The sequence below is a fragment of the Carassius gibelio genome, chromosome A5 (assembly GCF_023724105.1).
Source record: "Carassius gibelio isolate Cgi1373 ecotype wild population from Czech Republic chromosome A5, carGib1.2-hapl.c, whole genome shotgun sequence".
Classification (NCBI taxonomy): domain Eukaryota; kingdom Metazoa; phylum Chordata; class Actinopteri; order Cypriniformes; family Cyprinidae; genus Carassius; species Carassius gibelio.
The window spans coordinates 13,714,121-13,733,252 of record NC_068375.1 but is presented as its reverse complement, the minus strand read 5'-3'; the positions used below and the strand labels follow the sequence as shown (position 1 = coordinate 13,733,252).

The 19,132-nt window shown below is 35.4% G+C and overlaps 1 protein-coding gene across 1 annotated transcript in view; it reads right to left on the bottom strand.

The window, feature by feature from the left end:
• LOC127995565 (transmembrane protein 132E) overlaps positions 1-5,256 on the bottom strand; it is a 328,811-nt gene extending 323,555 nt beyond the window's left edge. Inside the window, exons 1-2 of the mRNA XM_052591884.1 lie at positions 4,859-5,256; positions 3,997-4,789 (exon numbers count right to left, since the gene is read on the bottom strand). Coding sequence (XP_052447844.1) covers positions 3,997-4,066 — 70 coding nt within the window. The 5' untranslated portion in view covers positions 4,067-4,789; positions 4,859-5,256. The remainder of the gene's footprint in view (positions 1-3,996; positions 4,790-4,858) is intronic.
• Between the last annotated feature and the right edge of the window lie 13,876 nt (positions 5,257-19,132).

Below are 19,132 nucleotides of genomic sequence, written 5' to 3'. Positions count from 1 at the left end.
TAGTAGATTAATGCAGTTAAAAATTACATTTTTAGAGAGAGGGAGAGAGAGAGAGAGAGAGCGCGCGAGAGCGAGCATGTGTGAACTACCTCTCCGTGTCTGTGCATCTCTCAACAATGTCTCTTCTAATAGCAAAATGGTAAGTTGATCTGCTGCAACAACAGCGCCGTTACTACCTCACTAGTAAGAAATGTCATGTAGCTTTTAAGTTGCTAAACTATTTTACTGATCAAATCTTTATAGCAGCACTGACAACACATTTCTGTGCAGGTGGGTTTCCATGTGTTTCTGTGTTTGTTTGAGAGTATGTGCATTCCAAACGTAATAAAATTTAATTTTGTGGCAAAACCATGAAAATAACTGGTCATTTTCCTTGTAATGTTTGTATCTGCTTGGTCAGTGTCATTGTGAGTTTTGGTTCTTTTGCTGTTGTAAGTTACAAGAACCTTTGAAATAACTGAAATCATTTGGTGAAGGACATGTAATGTGGTCCTGCCGTCACATTCTCCCTTTTTGCCCGTTTTTGGCAAGCCACACAGCTTGAACACTCCTTTAGGCAAGCAAGGAGAGCACTCATTTGTTATTAATTGGCCCTGCTTTTATCTACTGCTTCATATGAAGCCCTTGAAAAACTTGACAGAATTTGCACTGGAACTAATGAGATTCTTAATGGGATTTATGTTTGTGTGACATTTGTAAACTCAAGCAGCCCAGTTACCAACCGAATAAGAACGGTTTGAACCTGAACAAACATAAAAATAAAATAAAATAAAAAAAGGTTTTAAATTGAAGCAAGATGTTTTTGCAGAATATTTAATTTAATAATTCCAGGGCAAAAGAAAATTTAATTTCATCATCTCCTGGTTTACACATGCACTTACACACACTGTAATCCGTGGCATAGCATGTCAATTCATTGATTAGCTAATGCAGTAACAGCATTAGCAGGCACCAACAGTGACACTGCAAACGTTGTTGCTTGAGCTGCAGTGAAAGACCGATTTGTGAAGCAGTGGCTCCTACAGATATTGCATGACTGAGGACCCCCCCATATCGGCCCTGAAGGCACATTGGTCTTTCTTCTGAAAGCACGCAACTTGTTTATATTCACTGCACATTGGCTTTTAAAAGAAAGATCTCCTCCAATTGCAGGCACTGTGATCAACAACCGCACCAGGATGGCAACATCCCTTAAAATGTTCTTTTATTTCTTCAGAGGGAGGGCCTAATAGCATGAGATGGCTGTACTTTGCCATCGTTAAAACATCCTCTTTGAGTTTGAAGTTGACCCTTTGTCATGCGAGATAAATTGCCTCTCCCCAGGCAACCCGCCTGACCCATCTGTCAACCAATCAGGGAAAGAGACACTGCTTGTATCTTCCAGACTCTTTAGTTTGGTACCTACTGTGTCCATTCATCACTTACACCCTTCATTGTCATCATATACAGTCATCATAAAATGATAGCTCTGAGAATCATGAGCAGGAACATCTCCCAGACAGCAGGGATGAGGAAAAATCACAAATGGACGACATTTGCAGCATCTTGTTTTCAGCATGTTTTTTTTTTTTTTGGAACGGCTGGCTGTAGCGTGTTCTTGCTTTAATAATACTTTGTCTATGAGGACTGACTCAGGAGACTGTAACCTGTATTTCCTACTCTTGTTTCTAGCCCGTCGTTTTATGCCTGCAAGCTGCACAGGATTAGTGTCTTGACAAAAGGAATGCTTATTAATAAGAAAAGTGTCTAGCTGCAGGAAAATTACGCAGATGTGAGATGCATATTCTGTTAGTCTAAAAAAGCCCTGTGAGGCTATTAATTAGTCGACTAGGAGCATTTGCAAGGACAGAAACAAATAGATTAGCTGGTAAAATGCCTCTTGCCTTTGAGTAGAATTATCATTATCACAACCACTTCCAAAGACTTAGGCTGTGACGGTAGACATGTACCAGCCAGAACAGATTCAGCTTTACCGTTTATATTGTGATAGATGTGTTTTCCATGGCTATCAGAGGGCTGGACTGCTTTATGTTATTTACGTATAAAAGTAACTAAAAAGAGTAACTCAAAAAAATAAAAATAATAAATAAAAAAAACCACACCCCTAGCCCAAAATAAGTCAAGAATAGGGAGAACCTTTAAACTTAAACTGTGGCCTATAAGTACACTGAGGGCTGTAGATAGGGCACCTAAAAATGACAATTCTGTCATCATTTGCACGTATTTTATACTTTCTGATTGTAAAACTCAAAATAAGATATTTTGAAGAACTGTTTTGTCCATTTACTTAAGGTCAGTACTAGAGTCCAAAACCCCACTGGACAAAATGTCTTACATTTGACTTAAATTTTCTTTAAGGTTTCGCAGAAGAAAGCAAGTAGCAAATTGAATGTTGAACTTCATGAGCATTAGCAAATAAAAAATTTTGCATTTAACAGTCCATTTAAAGTTTGAGTAAATTAGGTATTTACAATAAGACAACAACCATTTGTCTTTGTCCAGCTCAATGTTAATATATAAAGCTTTCATACCTTTTAAGAACATGAAAGAGGAGTCATATCGAAATCAGAATTCAATTAGAAGTGCTGTCGAGAATAATTTCAGGTTAGTTTGTCCTTAGGATTATGGGAAGCACATGGGTTTAACAATCAAGGCACTGATGCTCCACCAAAGCTTCTTCCCAGGCCTAATAAATAAAAGAAGAGTACAAAACAAAGCAATTGCTTTCCAGATGATTTGGTTTCACAAGGAAGCAGCTCTGTAACCGAACCAGGGCTCTCTGCACAGGTGCAACACTGTGGATTAACAAACAAGACATTCCTAGAGAGCTCACGGCACGTCTCAGGTTTGTTGATGTTTTGCTAAGCCTTGATCTTTATGCCTGGTTCCTGTCTGTCACTTCTGTAACTGGAAGCGGAGGAGACACACTTGTGCTGGCCCAATTTATTGCCCAACTACATCAGTATCAACCACAGATGAAGGCTGTCTGGATTACAAGTGGAAACGCATGCCTGAGTGGCACTATTGTCAAAACATGCACAACTGTATTGGACAGTGCCTGACACATGACATTATGAGCACGTCTGACCTTCCATCTCTCCTGCCTTATACATGCTCAGTGTATGAATCATGGAAGAGGAAGAGTGAGATCTAGACAAGTTGATCAAATTAAAATGAATTAACAATTTTGGCGTAACTCCGATCTCAAAAGCCAAAATATTTTCTATAAACAAAACTCCCTCTCTGGTGCTCCTCATATTTCTGTCAAAGACCATGATAAATTACAGTCAAGTCACATTACGAACCCTCAGGGCTTTGATGACTCCAAAATGATGTTGCCTTTGTTCTTATGGTTTCATCAAAGGAAAATAAGGGAAGGGATCAGACCTCAAAGGAATATTTCAAAGGCATATATCCTCTGTACTGAGGACTGTCAATGTAATAATCTTGGGGACATTATATTGGCATAATAATGTTCTGAATCAAAAACAGCCCCATGCTTAACAGTTTCTTGTTTTGAATTAGCTAAACATTCTTGATGAGATACTAGTCACAGCCTTTTATTTAACAAGAGACAGCTGCGCTAGACTTGCTGACGAAAGAAAGAAAGAAAAGAAAGAAAGAATGCTTTTCACATTGTTTTATAAAGTGGGCATATTTTTTCATGGTTGGCCTCGAGCATTAGTCTTGCTCCCACCTTGCGGGCAGTTAAGTGTATGCATGTGTTCAGAAACACAAGGCATTGTATTTCAAGTCAAAAAAGCGCATTAGACACTTCTGTTGCCAAACCAAGGCTGGAGACGACAAGAAAACGATAACTTTAAGCGTTCAAATCGGTTGATTTTCAGCTCTGCGCTTTAGTGTATGCGCACTGAATTACCAATTAAGACTGGAGAGTCACATTCAAACATCTAGACTAAAACCTGCTGCAGTCATTCACAGCATCAAAACATAAATTAACAAACAAGTACGGCTTGAAAAAATAGGCGGACTTACCATCTGAAATGAACATATACAGCAACAGAGTTTCCAACCAAGAGCGTATAACGGACATCGTAGTTTCCATGAATAAATCCCGTTTGTGATGATAAACAACAGCGCTCCTCCAAAATATCTCTTGACCGACGTCTACAGTCCAGAGGCGAATTCCCAGCGAGAATCTGTCGGACTGTGATGCTGGTGAACTTTATCTACAGCTATCATGACCATTATACCAAACCAGTTAAGAGTTTAATAATACAAAAGAAAAAAAAAAACACCGTGTCAACAAGCGACCAAAAGCGCAATGAAGAGCTTTCGAGAGAGAAAAGTTACAGGTATCAGGTGTCAGGTGTCTCGATTCCCACGCGTGACTCTCTCTCAGTAATCCACACGACACGGCATATAGTCGGTTCCGTCCATCCAGAGATTTTTATTCAACATATAATCCCGTGAAACGTCAGCAAATGTATAGCAACAAGCACAATACCAATGTCGTCCACGAGCTCGTGAGTTCAACAATCTACTGAAGCGTCTATCGGACACAAACAGCTGATGCACGGCGTTGTTTAATTATAGTGTGGGATGGCAATTTAGGATTTACGCTAACCTTGGCATCTGGTCAATTTTATGGATGGTATCCGGTTCATCGATGGTTAACGCTTCTCGTCCTTAAATTATGCAATGAATTGATGCATGGAAATAAACGTTTACTTGTCCGCTCAGACGAAAAGTGTTTTCTTCTTTAATGAAGTCCGAAAGATGACTTGAAATTCTTCTCAAAAAGAACTGAAGTCCCGGGCAACCTTTCCTGGTAAACAATTACATGTGATAAACCACTGCCTTAACGATTAACATCACTGTACGAAGCGTATCTCACCCATATTTTAATCTCCGATGATTTGCAGGAAAAATTAACAATGCAGCGCTCCGGTCTGTAACACAAGAGTCAGAAGAGGCTCGTCAAAGTAGAGATTTATTCAAGACCAGCCCTCCTCACAGGTCACACGACCAAACTTTGCGTTTCAACAAACGAGCTGTGACTTATGGAAAGCCAAGTGGACCAGAAAACGCGTGCTTTTCAACGCCGTATTAATTTTAAAACGCCGTTTTCATAACGCCGCCAGGTGTTAAATAAGCGCCGTTACGCGATAAGTAAACGCCAGACGCCACCACGCGTTAATATAACGCCACACGCCGATAGACGTTAAGTTAACGCGACACGCCACTTAAGATGCAGATTTATTTACTCATCTACATGGACACACCTCTCATGGCTACAAGGACTCTACGGCAAGTCAGAGCATCCAGTTTGCAAGAGCGCGAAGATGTCTAGCCCTTACAATTATACATATAGCTTTTGTCTCATAAAGTTAAAACACGAATGAGTGCAAATTTGGAAAATATTTTATTCAACAGTTAAATTAATACAAAAGTAATATTATTATTTTATTATTATATTATATTTTGAGTAGGCTATCATTTCAATTTAATAAATAGTTGGTGATAGTTTCACAAAAATAGAAATTATGTTTATTTAAATTTACTCAACCCAATGATTCAGATGCAGTTTCTGTAACAAAAGTATAGCATGTGTAATTCTAAATTAAATATTAATATTTAAAGCTACATTTTGTTTGCTTTTTCAGATTTAACTCAATTAGGCTCTAAAATATCTTCTGAGGGTACTTTTTCTTCCTTTTTAAAAACATAATAACATATGATAAACTGAAATCATACTCAAAAGTTGTTACCTGATTTATTTTACAATAAAGCAATTACAAATATGGATATAGGGAATATAGTTATCGAATGACACAAATAAGTCCAAATTTGGAAATTATTACAATGGTTAACTAAATGAGAAAATGTATGGCAAGTCCTGACCTTTTGGATGTATTTAATTATAAATACCTTTGTAATCTATAATAACAGTACATTTGTTCATTCTTGAATATTAATATAGGTACCTGTAATTTTGGCCAAATTATATATACTTTGTTTGTGAATTTGCACATGCTATAATGTAAGCATCATTAATGACCCCTTTGTGTTTAATAAAAAAAATAAAAAAGATTGATTAGTGAAATGAAAGAATGATTTAATATAAAATGAGACTTATTATTAATTGTCTCCCATTGGCCTGATTAGCTTTGCCCTCAAAACCTTTCTTATTTAGTGGTACAGTATTGCATTATTTGTACATAATACACTTTGCATAAACGTTTGCAATTAGTTTTTTAAAAGGTAACGTTACAGTATCAAGGCCTCTATGCTTTTCTTTTTTTTGATATTTCTTTGTTTAGGAACATAAATTAATAGGGCAATATTTGATTTTTTTTTTTAGCTTTTTGATCCCATTTTCCATCTAATTTTTATTAAATTAGTAAAATACAATCCAGAAGAATAAGTTACCAGTCAAATGAAATCAGCATCAACATTTCAGCTTTGCAAGACACAGAACTCTGCTGTTGCATTAAGGATTATGCAGATTTTTTGAGAAGACTTGGATGTGGCGTTAATGTATTTCATAAGAACGATGTAATGAAATTAATGTTTAAAATATAAAGTTTTGAAAATGGAAATATTAAACGATTTAAATGACTCATTTATACTTTCAAATGAAACTGAAACCGACAGTAGGTGGCAGCATGTCACTGCCTTATCAATGAATCACAAAGCAAATGACTCTCTTTATGAATGGGTGATGGGTAAATCATTGACTCGCTAGATTTGTTCTAAAATGCAGATTCATTCATAAACGTTGTACAGAAACAGCTGTGTGTTTGTTTGGAGATGCACCGCGATCAGCTGTGACTTTGTTTGAATTTGTTTTTAAGAAATAGAGCAAATTAAGTGTTCCTGAAATTTAAGTCCATATGTTCAGGGGCGCCTGCAGGATTTCTTCCGAGGGAGTCATCTCTACACTGTTTGTTATGATGAATGACAATACTGCAGCCTGCTTTCACGATCTGAGGTGAACCAATAAACATTTACTGCCTTCATTCAATCCCCATACTCCGTCTGTTTAATCTTATTTACTATCCTAATTGCATTATTATTATTATTATTATTATTATTATTATTATTATTATTATTATTATTATTCAGATTTGCCTTTGTTGTTGATGCTAATACAAAATATCAGGGGGGACTCCCATAAGTCTATTTTTAGCTCTGCAGTTCTGCTTAATTCAGCTATGATTATCATTTCAGTTTATGTTTATAAATAAATAAATAAATATATATATATATATATATATATATATATATATATATATATATATATATATATATATATATATATATATATAAGAAAAATGATATTTAATTTAGAGTTACATATGCTCTACTTTTGTTTCAGAAGCTGCATCGGAATCGTAATATATTTACAGACTAAAACAGTTTGGTTATCAGCATTCTTCAAAATATCTTCCTCAAACGCAATACAGCATAAGGTTTGAAACAACATTAGGTTGAGTAAATGTAAATGTAAATGTAAATAAACAGATTTTCTATTTTTGTGAAACTATCGCCAACTATTTATTAAATTGAAATGATAGCCTACTCAAAATATAATATAATAATACAATAATAATATTACTTTCTTATTAATTTAACTGTTGAATAAAATCTTTTCCAAATTTGCACTTATTCATGCCTGGGGTGATAACTTTATGAGACAAAAGCTATATGTATAATTGTAAGGGCTAGCCATCTTCGCGCTCTTGCAAACTGGATGCTCTGACTTGCCGTAGAGTCCTTGTAGCCATGAGAGGTGTGTCCATGTAGATGAGTAAATAAATCTGCATCTTAAGTGGCGTGTCGCGTTAACTTAACGTCTATCGGCGTGTGGCGTTATTTTAACGCGTGGTGGCGTCTGGCGTTAACTTAACGCGTAACGGCGCTTATTTAACGCCTGGCGGCGTTATGAAAACGGCGTTTTAAAATTAATACGGCGTTGAAAAGCACGCGTATTCTGACCCATTTGGCTTTCCATAGTGACTGGCGTGAATCGCGCGTTGCGCTCCGCCGGACTTGCAGTTGAAGTTGCGCGTGAACCCTCCGAATCTCCTGTGTTGACGGTGGTCACGTGACAAGTGTCTTTGCTCTGACGTTTCCACGCGTCCGTCATAAACGGGTGCGTCTCGCGAAAATATGACAGGGTCACATTTCACCCCAAGTTCAAAAAGAAAAGAAAAAAAGGACAATATGATCAACACTCAGTCCAGTTACAAATTCCTAATATTGTAAATTATCAAAATTGTTTTGTGTTCCCATTTTTCTCAGTGGCAACATTCTCATGTAAATTTTAGGGAGAAACACTTTTTTTTTTTTTTTTTTTTTTTTTTTTTTTTTTAAGTAACGATATAACTAGGCTAATATTTGCTGAACTTTTTGCTACAAACAACAAAGGCTAAAATGATACAAATCTACAACAATCTACAATCCTTGTCTGGTCAATTATATTTCTAGTTTTGTAAACATCGAAATGAAAAGCTGGCCATATCAAATTAAGCTAAATGTGAAATTATACTTTCTCATCTCAAACATGATTTATATAGTAAAAAGGACTGTAATACAATTTTTATACGTTTCACACTAAATACATTTTATTACTAAATATGACTAAAGTTAGAAAAGGCACATTGTTAATAAGTTAATATGTGACGATTTATTTTTGCTCCATGTATTTAAGTAACAAGAAAAACAAAGATGTTATTCAGACAATTTAAAATAAGACATCCTTATCAATAACATGACATCCAGAAGTGTGCAATACACAAATGAAAATCTCACCAGTAACTGTATTTCATGAAGCTGAAGTTGCTTGAGGTGTCACACGACAGTGACATCTTCTGGTGGGCTGCATTATCAGGGTCATGTTCTTACACCCTATAACTGCTTCTCAGTTTCAGGTGGCAGGAAACTGCTAAATAAACACCATTATTTCGATACTTTTATACATCCCGTTAGATCTGTCATCCTTTTAAGTAATATTTTCACTGACTTTAAGGAAAACATACACCCTGACAGCTGGTCTTATTCATTTGAAATGGTTAATGGCATAATACATAAATGCATGCTTTAATGGCTAGAGCATTTCACTTGTGCAATTTGCATAAGATTTGTGTTTATTTGTGTTTATAAATAATACAATGCACATCACAATTTCATATATAAGCTGCAGACCATAAAAGAAAAAAAATTAGAATGCTGTTTTGACAGTGCATAATATAGCCGCTGTAATAAAACGTTTCTCATTTTCTTCCACTGAGAGAAGCATGCCGAATGTACCGTATGCTCATACATTAACTCCACAGTTTATGTGGCGGAAAACATATTAAGAGTCTTCATTTTAACCTTACTGTTTGGAAATGCGTTTGGCCCCAGTGTCCCGTGATGTTCTGTTTAATGTACTGCTGATGACTTTGTTTACAATGTAAGACTGCACACAGAAGGATTGGTTTATAGGATAATCTTCCTGTATGGCACGGTCCCTTTGTAATACACATTGGAACCTCTGGCTAATGGCCCTAGGACCAGATTTAAGAGTACTTACATTGATTCATGTCTGATATGAAATTTGCTATACCTTCATCCTTCCTAGCCATTTAGATCTAAGGTTACACCCTGACATGAGAATTCTTCATCTACTGCCACTTCGAAAAGCAAAGGGAAATGATGGATGTCACTTCTGAAACTTGAAATAGTTAGTTGAAGGTAACATGCCACTGGTCTCTTACGGTTTACAAACACAGTCTAAATATAGAAGACAACCCTCTTTGCTCTCAGAGACATTACATTACGGTGTAATATATTAATGAGCCAAGCAAATAGGTGCCAAGCTGTCAGCATTCATTCGAGCAGCAACAATTGGAGAGGCCTGTGTCACTAAATACACACACACACATGCATATTAGAATGATTTCTGAAGGATCACGTGACACTGAAGACTGGAGGAATGACTGATTTGTTACTTTGTTGTGATTTATTTAATGTTTCAGTTTTTTTTCCTCTCCTTTTTCACGAACCATACTGTATCTGCGTCATATCTGCTGTTTGTTGGAAAAGGAATTCATAAACTCTTCTGACCATTAATGTATTTTGACTTACTTTTCCCTTCTTTACGCTCTGCGCAAAGTTCATAAATCACCTCTGATCAATAATTAAAAAAAATATTTTTCTCTTCATTTCCTTAATCTGTGCCAAGAATGCTAAAGACTGCAATCATTCAAGAGATGTGCCATGGAGAAATGAATGAAATAGTCTATTAGGTGACCTGCTGTTCACCATTTAAACATCTATTAATAATGGCAAGCAACAGTTGGAAATCTGTTTTGAGGATTGATGAATCACACGGATACTGATTTCTAAACTGAATTGTTGCGTAAGCTGTCAAATAAATGGTTCACAATTCTCAATAAAAAAAATAAAAAATAAATATATATATATATATATATATATATATATATTATGGTTCTTTTACAGAAGCATAAATTCTTATAGCAAAAGCTGTTTCAGTTAATAGCATTATAGCTCACAACGGATATCAACATTATAGTTATTTTTCATGCATATGCTTAGCCCACATCAAAACTTTTTGTCTTCATTGTAGGCTAAAATGGCCTCGGGACCGAGGGAATTCTGTTTTTGTTCATGAATAATATTAGTTTCCCATATGTGCATAAGGCACAGCATTTTCTCTCAGTCAGCAGCTTCCAAAAATAATTTGTATAATAGTCAGTGGATCCTATTTTTATACAGTGTAGTTGGCATGATTTTTGTAGGTTGCGCCAACTTTTGATGTGGTGCTTGCAATGGCTGAAATCAAACTGATCCTCGAGCAAAGACATACAGAGACTCTAAGCAAGCAAGAGACATCTTTAAGAGTAAAAGGGACAGTTCACCCAAAATGAAGAAGATTCTGACATCATTCGTTCCCATTGTCGTTCCAAACCTGAATGAGTTACTTTTTTCTGTGGAACAGAAAGGGAGATATTTCGTGCAACTAAACCAAAATTTTCTGGTGAGCACTAACTAGGTTACTTGTCAGACTTCAAAAAAACTGACAAATCATGGGAGCCCATTTAGCAGGAGAATCCGTATTGGTTCCCGCCTGAACAGGAAAGGGGATGATATAGTTACTTTTGTTAAATACTTTTTTCTTTGGCGTTATCGGTCTGTTGCAGTGGATGTGTTGTCCAGTTTTGAAGTTCAGCTTCTCCATCTCAAACTTATTGCGGGTCCCCTTCACTCAGCAAAGGACTTTATACAGCAATTTACAAAATGTATTTTTACTAAATTTATTAGTGGGGGATATTAATATCCATGTATACTGTCAGTCAAACCCATTATCATAGGAGTTTCTCAATCTCATTGACTCTCTTAGTTTGGTTCAATGGATAAAGGACTCCACTCATGTTCAGATCTTGTACTCTCTCATAGGTTTGCCGTTTCTGATATCTCAAGCCTTATAAACACAAATCTAAATTTGTTCTGTGGCAAAAATCTGATACTCAACTCTTATGACAAGCTTGTATAAAGGAAAGAGGAATGGAAAATGGAAAAAAGGATAAATTACATATTTAATTTCAGTTGTTTAAAGACGGTTTATCAGCTTATCAGTCTGTTCCTTAGTCTGCTAAGGCTACTTATTTTTCTGATTTAATAATAATAATAATAATAATAATAATAATAATAAACAGTCTACTCTTAAAGTTCTGTTGTTAGTTATTAATTCTGTTGTTAATCCTTCTGTTAACATAGTGCCTCTAGCTTCTGATGCTCTGTTGAAGCTTCTTGATACACTTCATTGATAAATTCTCTAATTTGAGACCCAAAGTCTGTTCTCTCCATGTTGGAACCCCTCCTTTATGTCCTCATCCTGTTTCCTGGGATGTTTTTGAACCCATTTACTTACAATCACTGAAAGACATCATTGCTAATATTAAACCATATTTTTGTTCTTATGACATTATACATCCAAAATTTGTATGTAATTAATTGTTGACTCTGTCATGCCAGGTTTGGTGTCTTTTTTCAATAAGTGCCTTTTAACTGGCCCCGTTCCTGTTACTTTTAACATGCCAAATGTCACTCCGCTTCTCAAGATGCCTTCACTAGATCCTTCTATTCTGAATAATGTCCATCCCATCTCTGTTTTACCATTTACAAGTGCTGGTCATATAATTAGAATATCATCAAAAAGTTGATTTATTTCACTAATTCCATTCAAAAAGTGAAACTTGTATGTTATTTTCATTCATTACGCAAAGACTGATATATTTCAAATGTTTATTTCTTTACATTTTGATGATTATGACTAACAACTAAGGAAAATCCCAAAGTCAGTATCTCAAAAAATTTTAATATTACTTAAAACCAATACAAAGAAAGGAATTTTTAGAAATCCTGACCAATGGAAAAGTATGAACATGAAAAGTATGAGCATGCACAGCACTCAATACTTAGTAGGGGCTCCTTTTGCCTGAATTACTGCAGCAATGCGGTGTGGCATTGAGTCGATCAGTCTGTGACACTGCTCAGGTGTTATGAGAGCCCAGGTTACTCTGATAGTGGCCTTCAGCTCTTCTGCATTCTTGGGTCTGGAATATCCCATCTTCCTCTTCACAATACCCCATAGATATTCTATGGGGTTAAGGTCAGGCGAGTTTGCTGGACAGTTAAGAACAGGGATACCATGGTCCTTAAACCAGGTACTGGTAGCTTTGGCACTGTGTGCAGGTGCCAAGTCCTGTTGGAAAATGAAATCTGCATATCTATAAAGTTGGTCAGCAGCAGGAAGCATGAAGTGCTCTAAAACTTCCTGGTATACAGCTGCGATGACCTTGGACCTCAGAAAACACAGTGGACCAACACCAGCAGATGACATGGCACCCCAAGCCCTCACTGACTGTGGAAACTTTACACTGGACCTCAAACAACGTGGATTGTGTGCCACTCCTCTCTTCCTCCAGACTCTGGGACCCTGATTTCCAAAGGAAATGCAAAATTTACATTCATCAGTGAACATTACTTTGGACCACTCAGCAACAGTCCAGTCCTTTTTGAAGTGAGACGCTTCTGACGCTGTCTGTTGTTCAAGAGTGGCTTGCCACAAGGAATGTGACAGCTAAAACCCATGTTTTGCATACGTCTGTGTGTAGTGGTTCTGGAAGCTCTGACTCCAGCTGCAGTCCACTCTTTGTGAATCTCCCCCACATTTTTGAATGTTTTTTTTTTTTCACAATCCTCTCCAGGGTGCGTTTATCCTTATTGCTTGTACACTTTTTTCTGCCACATCTTTTCCTTCACTTCGCCTCTCTGTTAATGTGCTTGGACACAGAGCTCTGTGAACAGCTAGCCTCTTTTGCAATGACCTTTTGTGTATTGCCCTCCTTGTGCAAGGTGTCAATGGTCGTCTTTTGGACAACTGTCAAGTCAGCAGTCTTCCCCATGATTGTTCAGCCTACAGAACTAGACTGAGAGAATTTAAAGGCCGTTGCACGTGTTTTGAGTTAATTAGCCGATTAGAGTATGGTACCAGCAAAACTGAACCTTTTCACAATATTCAAATTTTCTGAGATACTGAATTTGTGATTTATAATTTATAATCATCAAAATTAAAAGAAATAAAAATTTGAAATATATCAGTCTGTGTGTAATGAATGAATATAATATACATGTTTCACTTTTTGAACGGAATTAGTGAAATAAATCAACCTTTTGATGAAATTCTAATTATATGACCAGCACCTGTATTTCAAAGGTTTCAGAAAAGTAGGTTTTAGAAATCGACTCTGGTGATTCTGTCGTCCTGGTTTTCTTAGATTTATCAGCAGCATCTGACGCTGTGGACCACTCAATTTTCATAGCTAGATTAGAGTCAGACCTGGGCCTAAAAGGTATGGTCCTTAAGTGGTTTCAGTCATTTTTATCCAACATACTTTTTTTGTCAATCTAGGTGACTTCTCTTCCTCTGTTGCTCCTCTCACCTGTGGCCTCCCTCAAGGCTCAATAGTGGTACCCTCCTCTTTTCCCCTGTACATGCTTCCTCTGGGTTATATTCTAAAAAGCCTTTGGGTGTCTTTTCATTTATATGAAGACTAAACCCAGATCCTTTTACCTAATAAGAGAAATGATCCTTCAGCACTTAGCACCTTACTAAGGTGCTTAGATGAGGTCAAACTCTGGCTAGCTCCAATTTTTTAACATTAAATGAAGATAAAACAGAGGTGATTGTTTTCAGTCCTACTGAATCTGGGCACCTTATCAGTTTTCAGCACTTCACGTGTGTTAAATCTGGGTATCATTTTGTTGATGAGTCATTAAAATTGGACAAACATATCTCTTATGTAATTGATTCCGGTTTTTACCAACTCAGCTTGCTGTCTAAAGTCAATTTTTTATTTTTATTTTTTTTTTATGCTATGACATAAGAGATGGCTGTCCATGCTTTTATTACTTCATGATTAGATTACTGCAACTCACAATAAGTCACAAGCTACTTGCCTACAGTTGGTTCAAAATGCTGATGCTATATTTCTTAAAGATTTTTGCAAATGTGACCACATCATCCCCATACTGAGGGCCCTTTATTGGCTGCCTGTTCAATTTAGAATCAGTTTTAAAGTTTTCTTATTGGTGTATAAATCTATACATAACCTAGCCCCTAGTTATCTCTCAGAGCTGCTGCATTTTTATACTCCCACTAGAAGTGTAAGATTCAGTGACCAGAATCTCCTTTTAATTCCTCAGTCCAGATTAAAACATGGAGTTTTTCTGTGGTTGGGCCTCGGTTATGGAACAATCTGCCACTTGAGATTAGAGTGGCACCTTCCCTATTAATTTTTAAGTCTCTTTTAAAAACACACTTGTTTGATCTGGCCTATTAATATCCCATTATTATTACATTACAGGTGCATCTCATTAAATTAGAATGTCGTGGAAAAATTCATTTATTTCAGTATTTCAAATTGTGAAACTTGTATATTAAATCAATTTAATGCACACAGACCAAAGTACTTTAAGTATTTGGTTCTTTTAATTGTGATGATTTTGGCTCACATTTAACAAAAACCCACCAATTCGCTATCTCAACAAATTAGAATACTTCATAAGACCAACAAAAAAATAAAAAATAAAAAAATAAACATGTTTAGTGAATTGTTGGCCTTCTGGAAAGTATGTTCATTTACTCTACATGCACTCAGTACTTGGTAGGAGCTCCTTTTGCATTAATTACTGCCTCAATTCGGCATGGCATCAGTTGCATCAGGCACTGCTGAGGTTGTATGGAAGCCCAGGTTTCTTTGACAGTGGCCTTCAGCTCATCTGCTTTGTTTGGTCCCTTGTTTATCATTTTCCTCTTGACAATATACCATAGATTATCTATGGGGTTCAGGTCTGGTGATTTTGCTGGCCAATCAAGCACGCCAACACTATGGCACTTTTGGCAGTGTGGGAAGGTGACAATTCATGCTGGAAAATGAAATCAGCATCTACAAAAAGCTGGTCAGCAGAAGGAAGCATGAAGTGCTCCAAAATTTCTTGGTAAACAGCTGCAGTTACTTTGGTTTTTAAAAAACACAATGGACCAAGCACTGAATCTTTAAATAACTTATCAAAATTCTTCATCTGTAAATTGCAGATATGCACATTCCCAATTCTGTCTATTGATGTTGTTTTCTTTATATTTTATTACCATATAACTTTTTGTATTTATTGTCTACTTTATTATTAGTGTTTTATTTCACTTTATTACCTTAAATTATATGTATGTCTGAACTATGTCTGTACTTTCTGTACTGGAAGCTCCTGACACAAAACAATTCCTTGTGTGTGTTAACAGTCATGGCAATAAAGCTCTTTCTAAATCTGATTCTGAAAAATTATTTTTTAATACTGCAGCTTTCAACTCAATTTCAATGGTTTATTTAAAGTTATATTTACTCATTCATCAGATATTTTTTATCTAAAGTGACTTCTGCACATTCTACAACTAAGTGAATGTTTTGCCTTTTAATAATAATATTCACACTGTAATACTCTCTAAGCACCATCAGTGGCCTACAAATGATCGGATAGTAAATGAGTGGGCAGATACTGTATAACACACTGACCTTGCAGCATAAGGAACTATGTAAATCAATACGTTTATTTAGAAAAATAGTTCAACTGGTATAGGTTTGGGCTCCATTGGTTTTCATTATGCTAACAGCATGCACAATTAGCTTTAATGCTTTAAAATTGCCTCTTTCATAAACAACAATTTTATTCATTAAGCCTAATGTTGTTGTGAGGATAAGTTGTGCCTTTCTGTGCCTTGAAACAAATGATTTTGAAGAATCCCCGCTTGATCTATTAGTAAGTCAGCCACCCTGCATTGATGTGTGGTGTGATGACACATCCCACGTACCCACTAACCCATCCATCATCAGTTCAATCACTCTCTCTTTATTCAATCACTGCAGGTCCCAGGCCACACATTTCAAACACATAATTAACTATACTATATCACAAGGATATGATTGTTCATCAGGACTTAGGAAAAATTAAAGTGACGGGTGTATTTTTTATGCCAGGATACGACCACATAAAGGAATAGTTCAACCAAAAATGATCATTCACACTCAGGTCATACAAAGATGAATTAGATTTATTTTATTGGAAGAATTTTGGAGAAATTTAGCATTACATCACTTGCTCACCAACGGACCATCTGCAGTGAATGGGTGCAGTAAGAATGAGTCAAACAGCTGATTGAAAAAGCATCACAATAATCCACAAGTAATCCACAGTCAACTAGTTAACAATTTATAAAGTGAAAAGCTACATGTTTATAAGAAGCAAAGACATTATTTAACTTTAAACTATTGCTTCTGGGCAAAATATGAGTCCATAATATCCAAAATAACACTTCCTCCTATGAAAAAATCCATCCTTGTTGTCCTTTTACATCAAAATACACCAATATATTTCTAGAAATCTGTATTGGAAAATTTCACTTGTAAATGGTGCTTGCTCTATGTTTATTTCTCTTCTGATTCAGGCGAGATATTTTTTCACTATAGAAAGTAATATTATGTATAGAGGACTCCACTAAGCAATGATTAATGATGGATGTCTTGATGAATACAAGAATTTCACAAGATGTTAACTGATGGACTAGAGTCACATAGATTAAATGTGGATTATTGTAATGTTTTTATGAGGTATTTGGACTCTGGCGGCACTGAATCTGACGGCACCCATTCAACGCAAAGGATCCTTTGGTGAGCAAGTATTGTAATTTACTGTAATGCTTAATTTCTCCAAATCTGTCCAGATAACAAAACAAACTCATCTCCATACATTTTCATTTTTGTGTAAACTATTTCTTTAAGATAACGGACATTTCCATTTGCCCTAAAACTCAACACAAAATCAATATGATGAAAATTCCATCATATTAACACAGTAGACTCTTCCTTATATGATGTATTTTTCTTAGAATGCAACATTCACCCTGTTTGTGAGCTTTATTGAAACAGTAAATCACATGTTTACCTAAATGGCTTTAAGCTGCAGAATTGCATAATGTTTTAATTGTTATAGAAGATACAATTGACTATGAGGTGAAAATAATAATAATAACCACCACATTTGTGGCTTATGCACAAAATCTTTTTTTTTTTTTTTTATACTTTCTGCTTTAAAAGGCATGAATAAAGGAGGTCCCCGAGGAGTTCAGTTTCCAGCTCCAGTTTCTTTCAGTCCTTAAAATATAGCTATATTACATTTATCAGCTTTCAGCTGAAATATGTTTGCATTAGTTAATTTTCTAACCGAGCAACTTCAGCTGCATTTCCTTGACAGAAATGGGCTGTCTATGCTACCTTCTTCTGCTTTTATTTAGCTACTTTTGATCTAAGTGAAAGATAACTCACATAGTCAATTTCTGTGTTTAGTTAGCAACTTTCCCCACTGCTATTTAAATCATATTTACAGTAGGTAGCAGAAAAAGACACATCCATAACAAAACAAATTAAATAGATTTGTTGGTAAATATTTGCTCTAAAGTGTTAGCTCTAAAAAATATGCACATAAGATTATTATTATTATTTGCTGGTTTCCATTCATTAAAAGGACTCAGTGAATTTGTTTCTTTTCAGCTTAGTTCCAATTAATGCTCTTTTGTTGTTCTGAGGAGGTTTTGTGTTACAAGAAAAAGTTGATTTCTCTATAAATTTTTCTGATATAGCTGTTTGTCACAAATTTCATTATAATAGTCCTTCATTTCACAAAGTTCAACAGAATAAAACCACAAGGACATACATTCAGATGGTAGATTTTAAGTGAAAGTTAAACTCTGCAGTCCCCGTTGTCATAAATGGGCAGTGTACGTTTTTATTATTTTATTGTACTTAAATTCTTCCTGAGCAATATATATATATATAAATTTAAATAAAATAAAATTAACGTAAACTGCCCATTTATGACAACGGGGACAGCAGAGTTTAACTTTCACTTAAAAAAAAAAAAAAAAAAAAAAAATAATAATATATATATATATATATATATATATATATATATATATATATATATATATATATATATATATATATATATATATATATATATATATATATATATATATGTACATATCAGCAAATATATATATTGTTGTTGTTGTTGCTAAACTATAAATTATATATCTATAAATTGACTACATATAAATAAATAAATACATAAAACATTCACCAAATATTCACTTGAGTGAGTCTATATTTCATGTATATTCCATATATCCCAGTTTGTTTCCAGACTTTTTCTCTTACTTTTGAAAAGCGACTTCTTGATCAGCATGCTCTAGTAGTTTAATTGAATGAATTTGGGACACAGAGAACTTTGGAACATTCTATAAATAAGAGGAGAAATCTTTTATCGGTAGAACTTCTTTAGTTATATGCTGCTCGGATGGTTTTTAAGTGCATTCATGCAGTGACATCCATAAAAATAAATGTCCAGTGGTGGTTGAAAAGATGACATACTATTCTTGCCCAAGTGCAAAGTGGCGGTGGCTGCCAACAGTTCTTTCTCTTCCTTCAGATCATGCTAGAATAAATAGATGCAACATAATGGCCAGCGGCACCATCAGGTATTTAATATT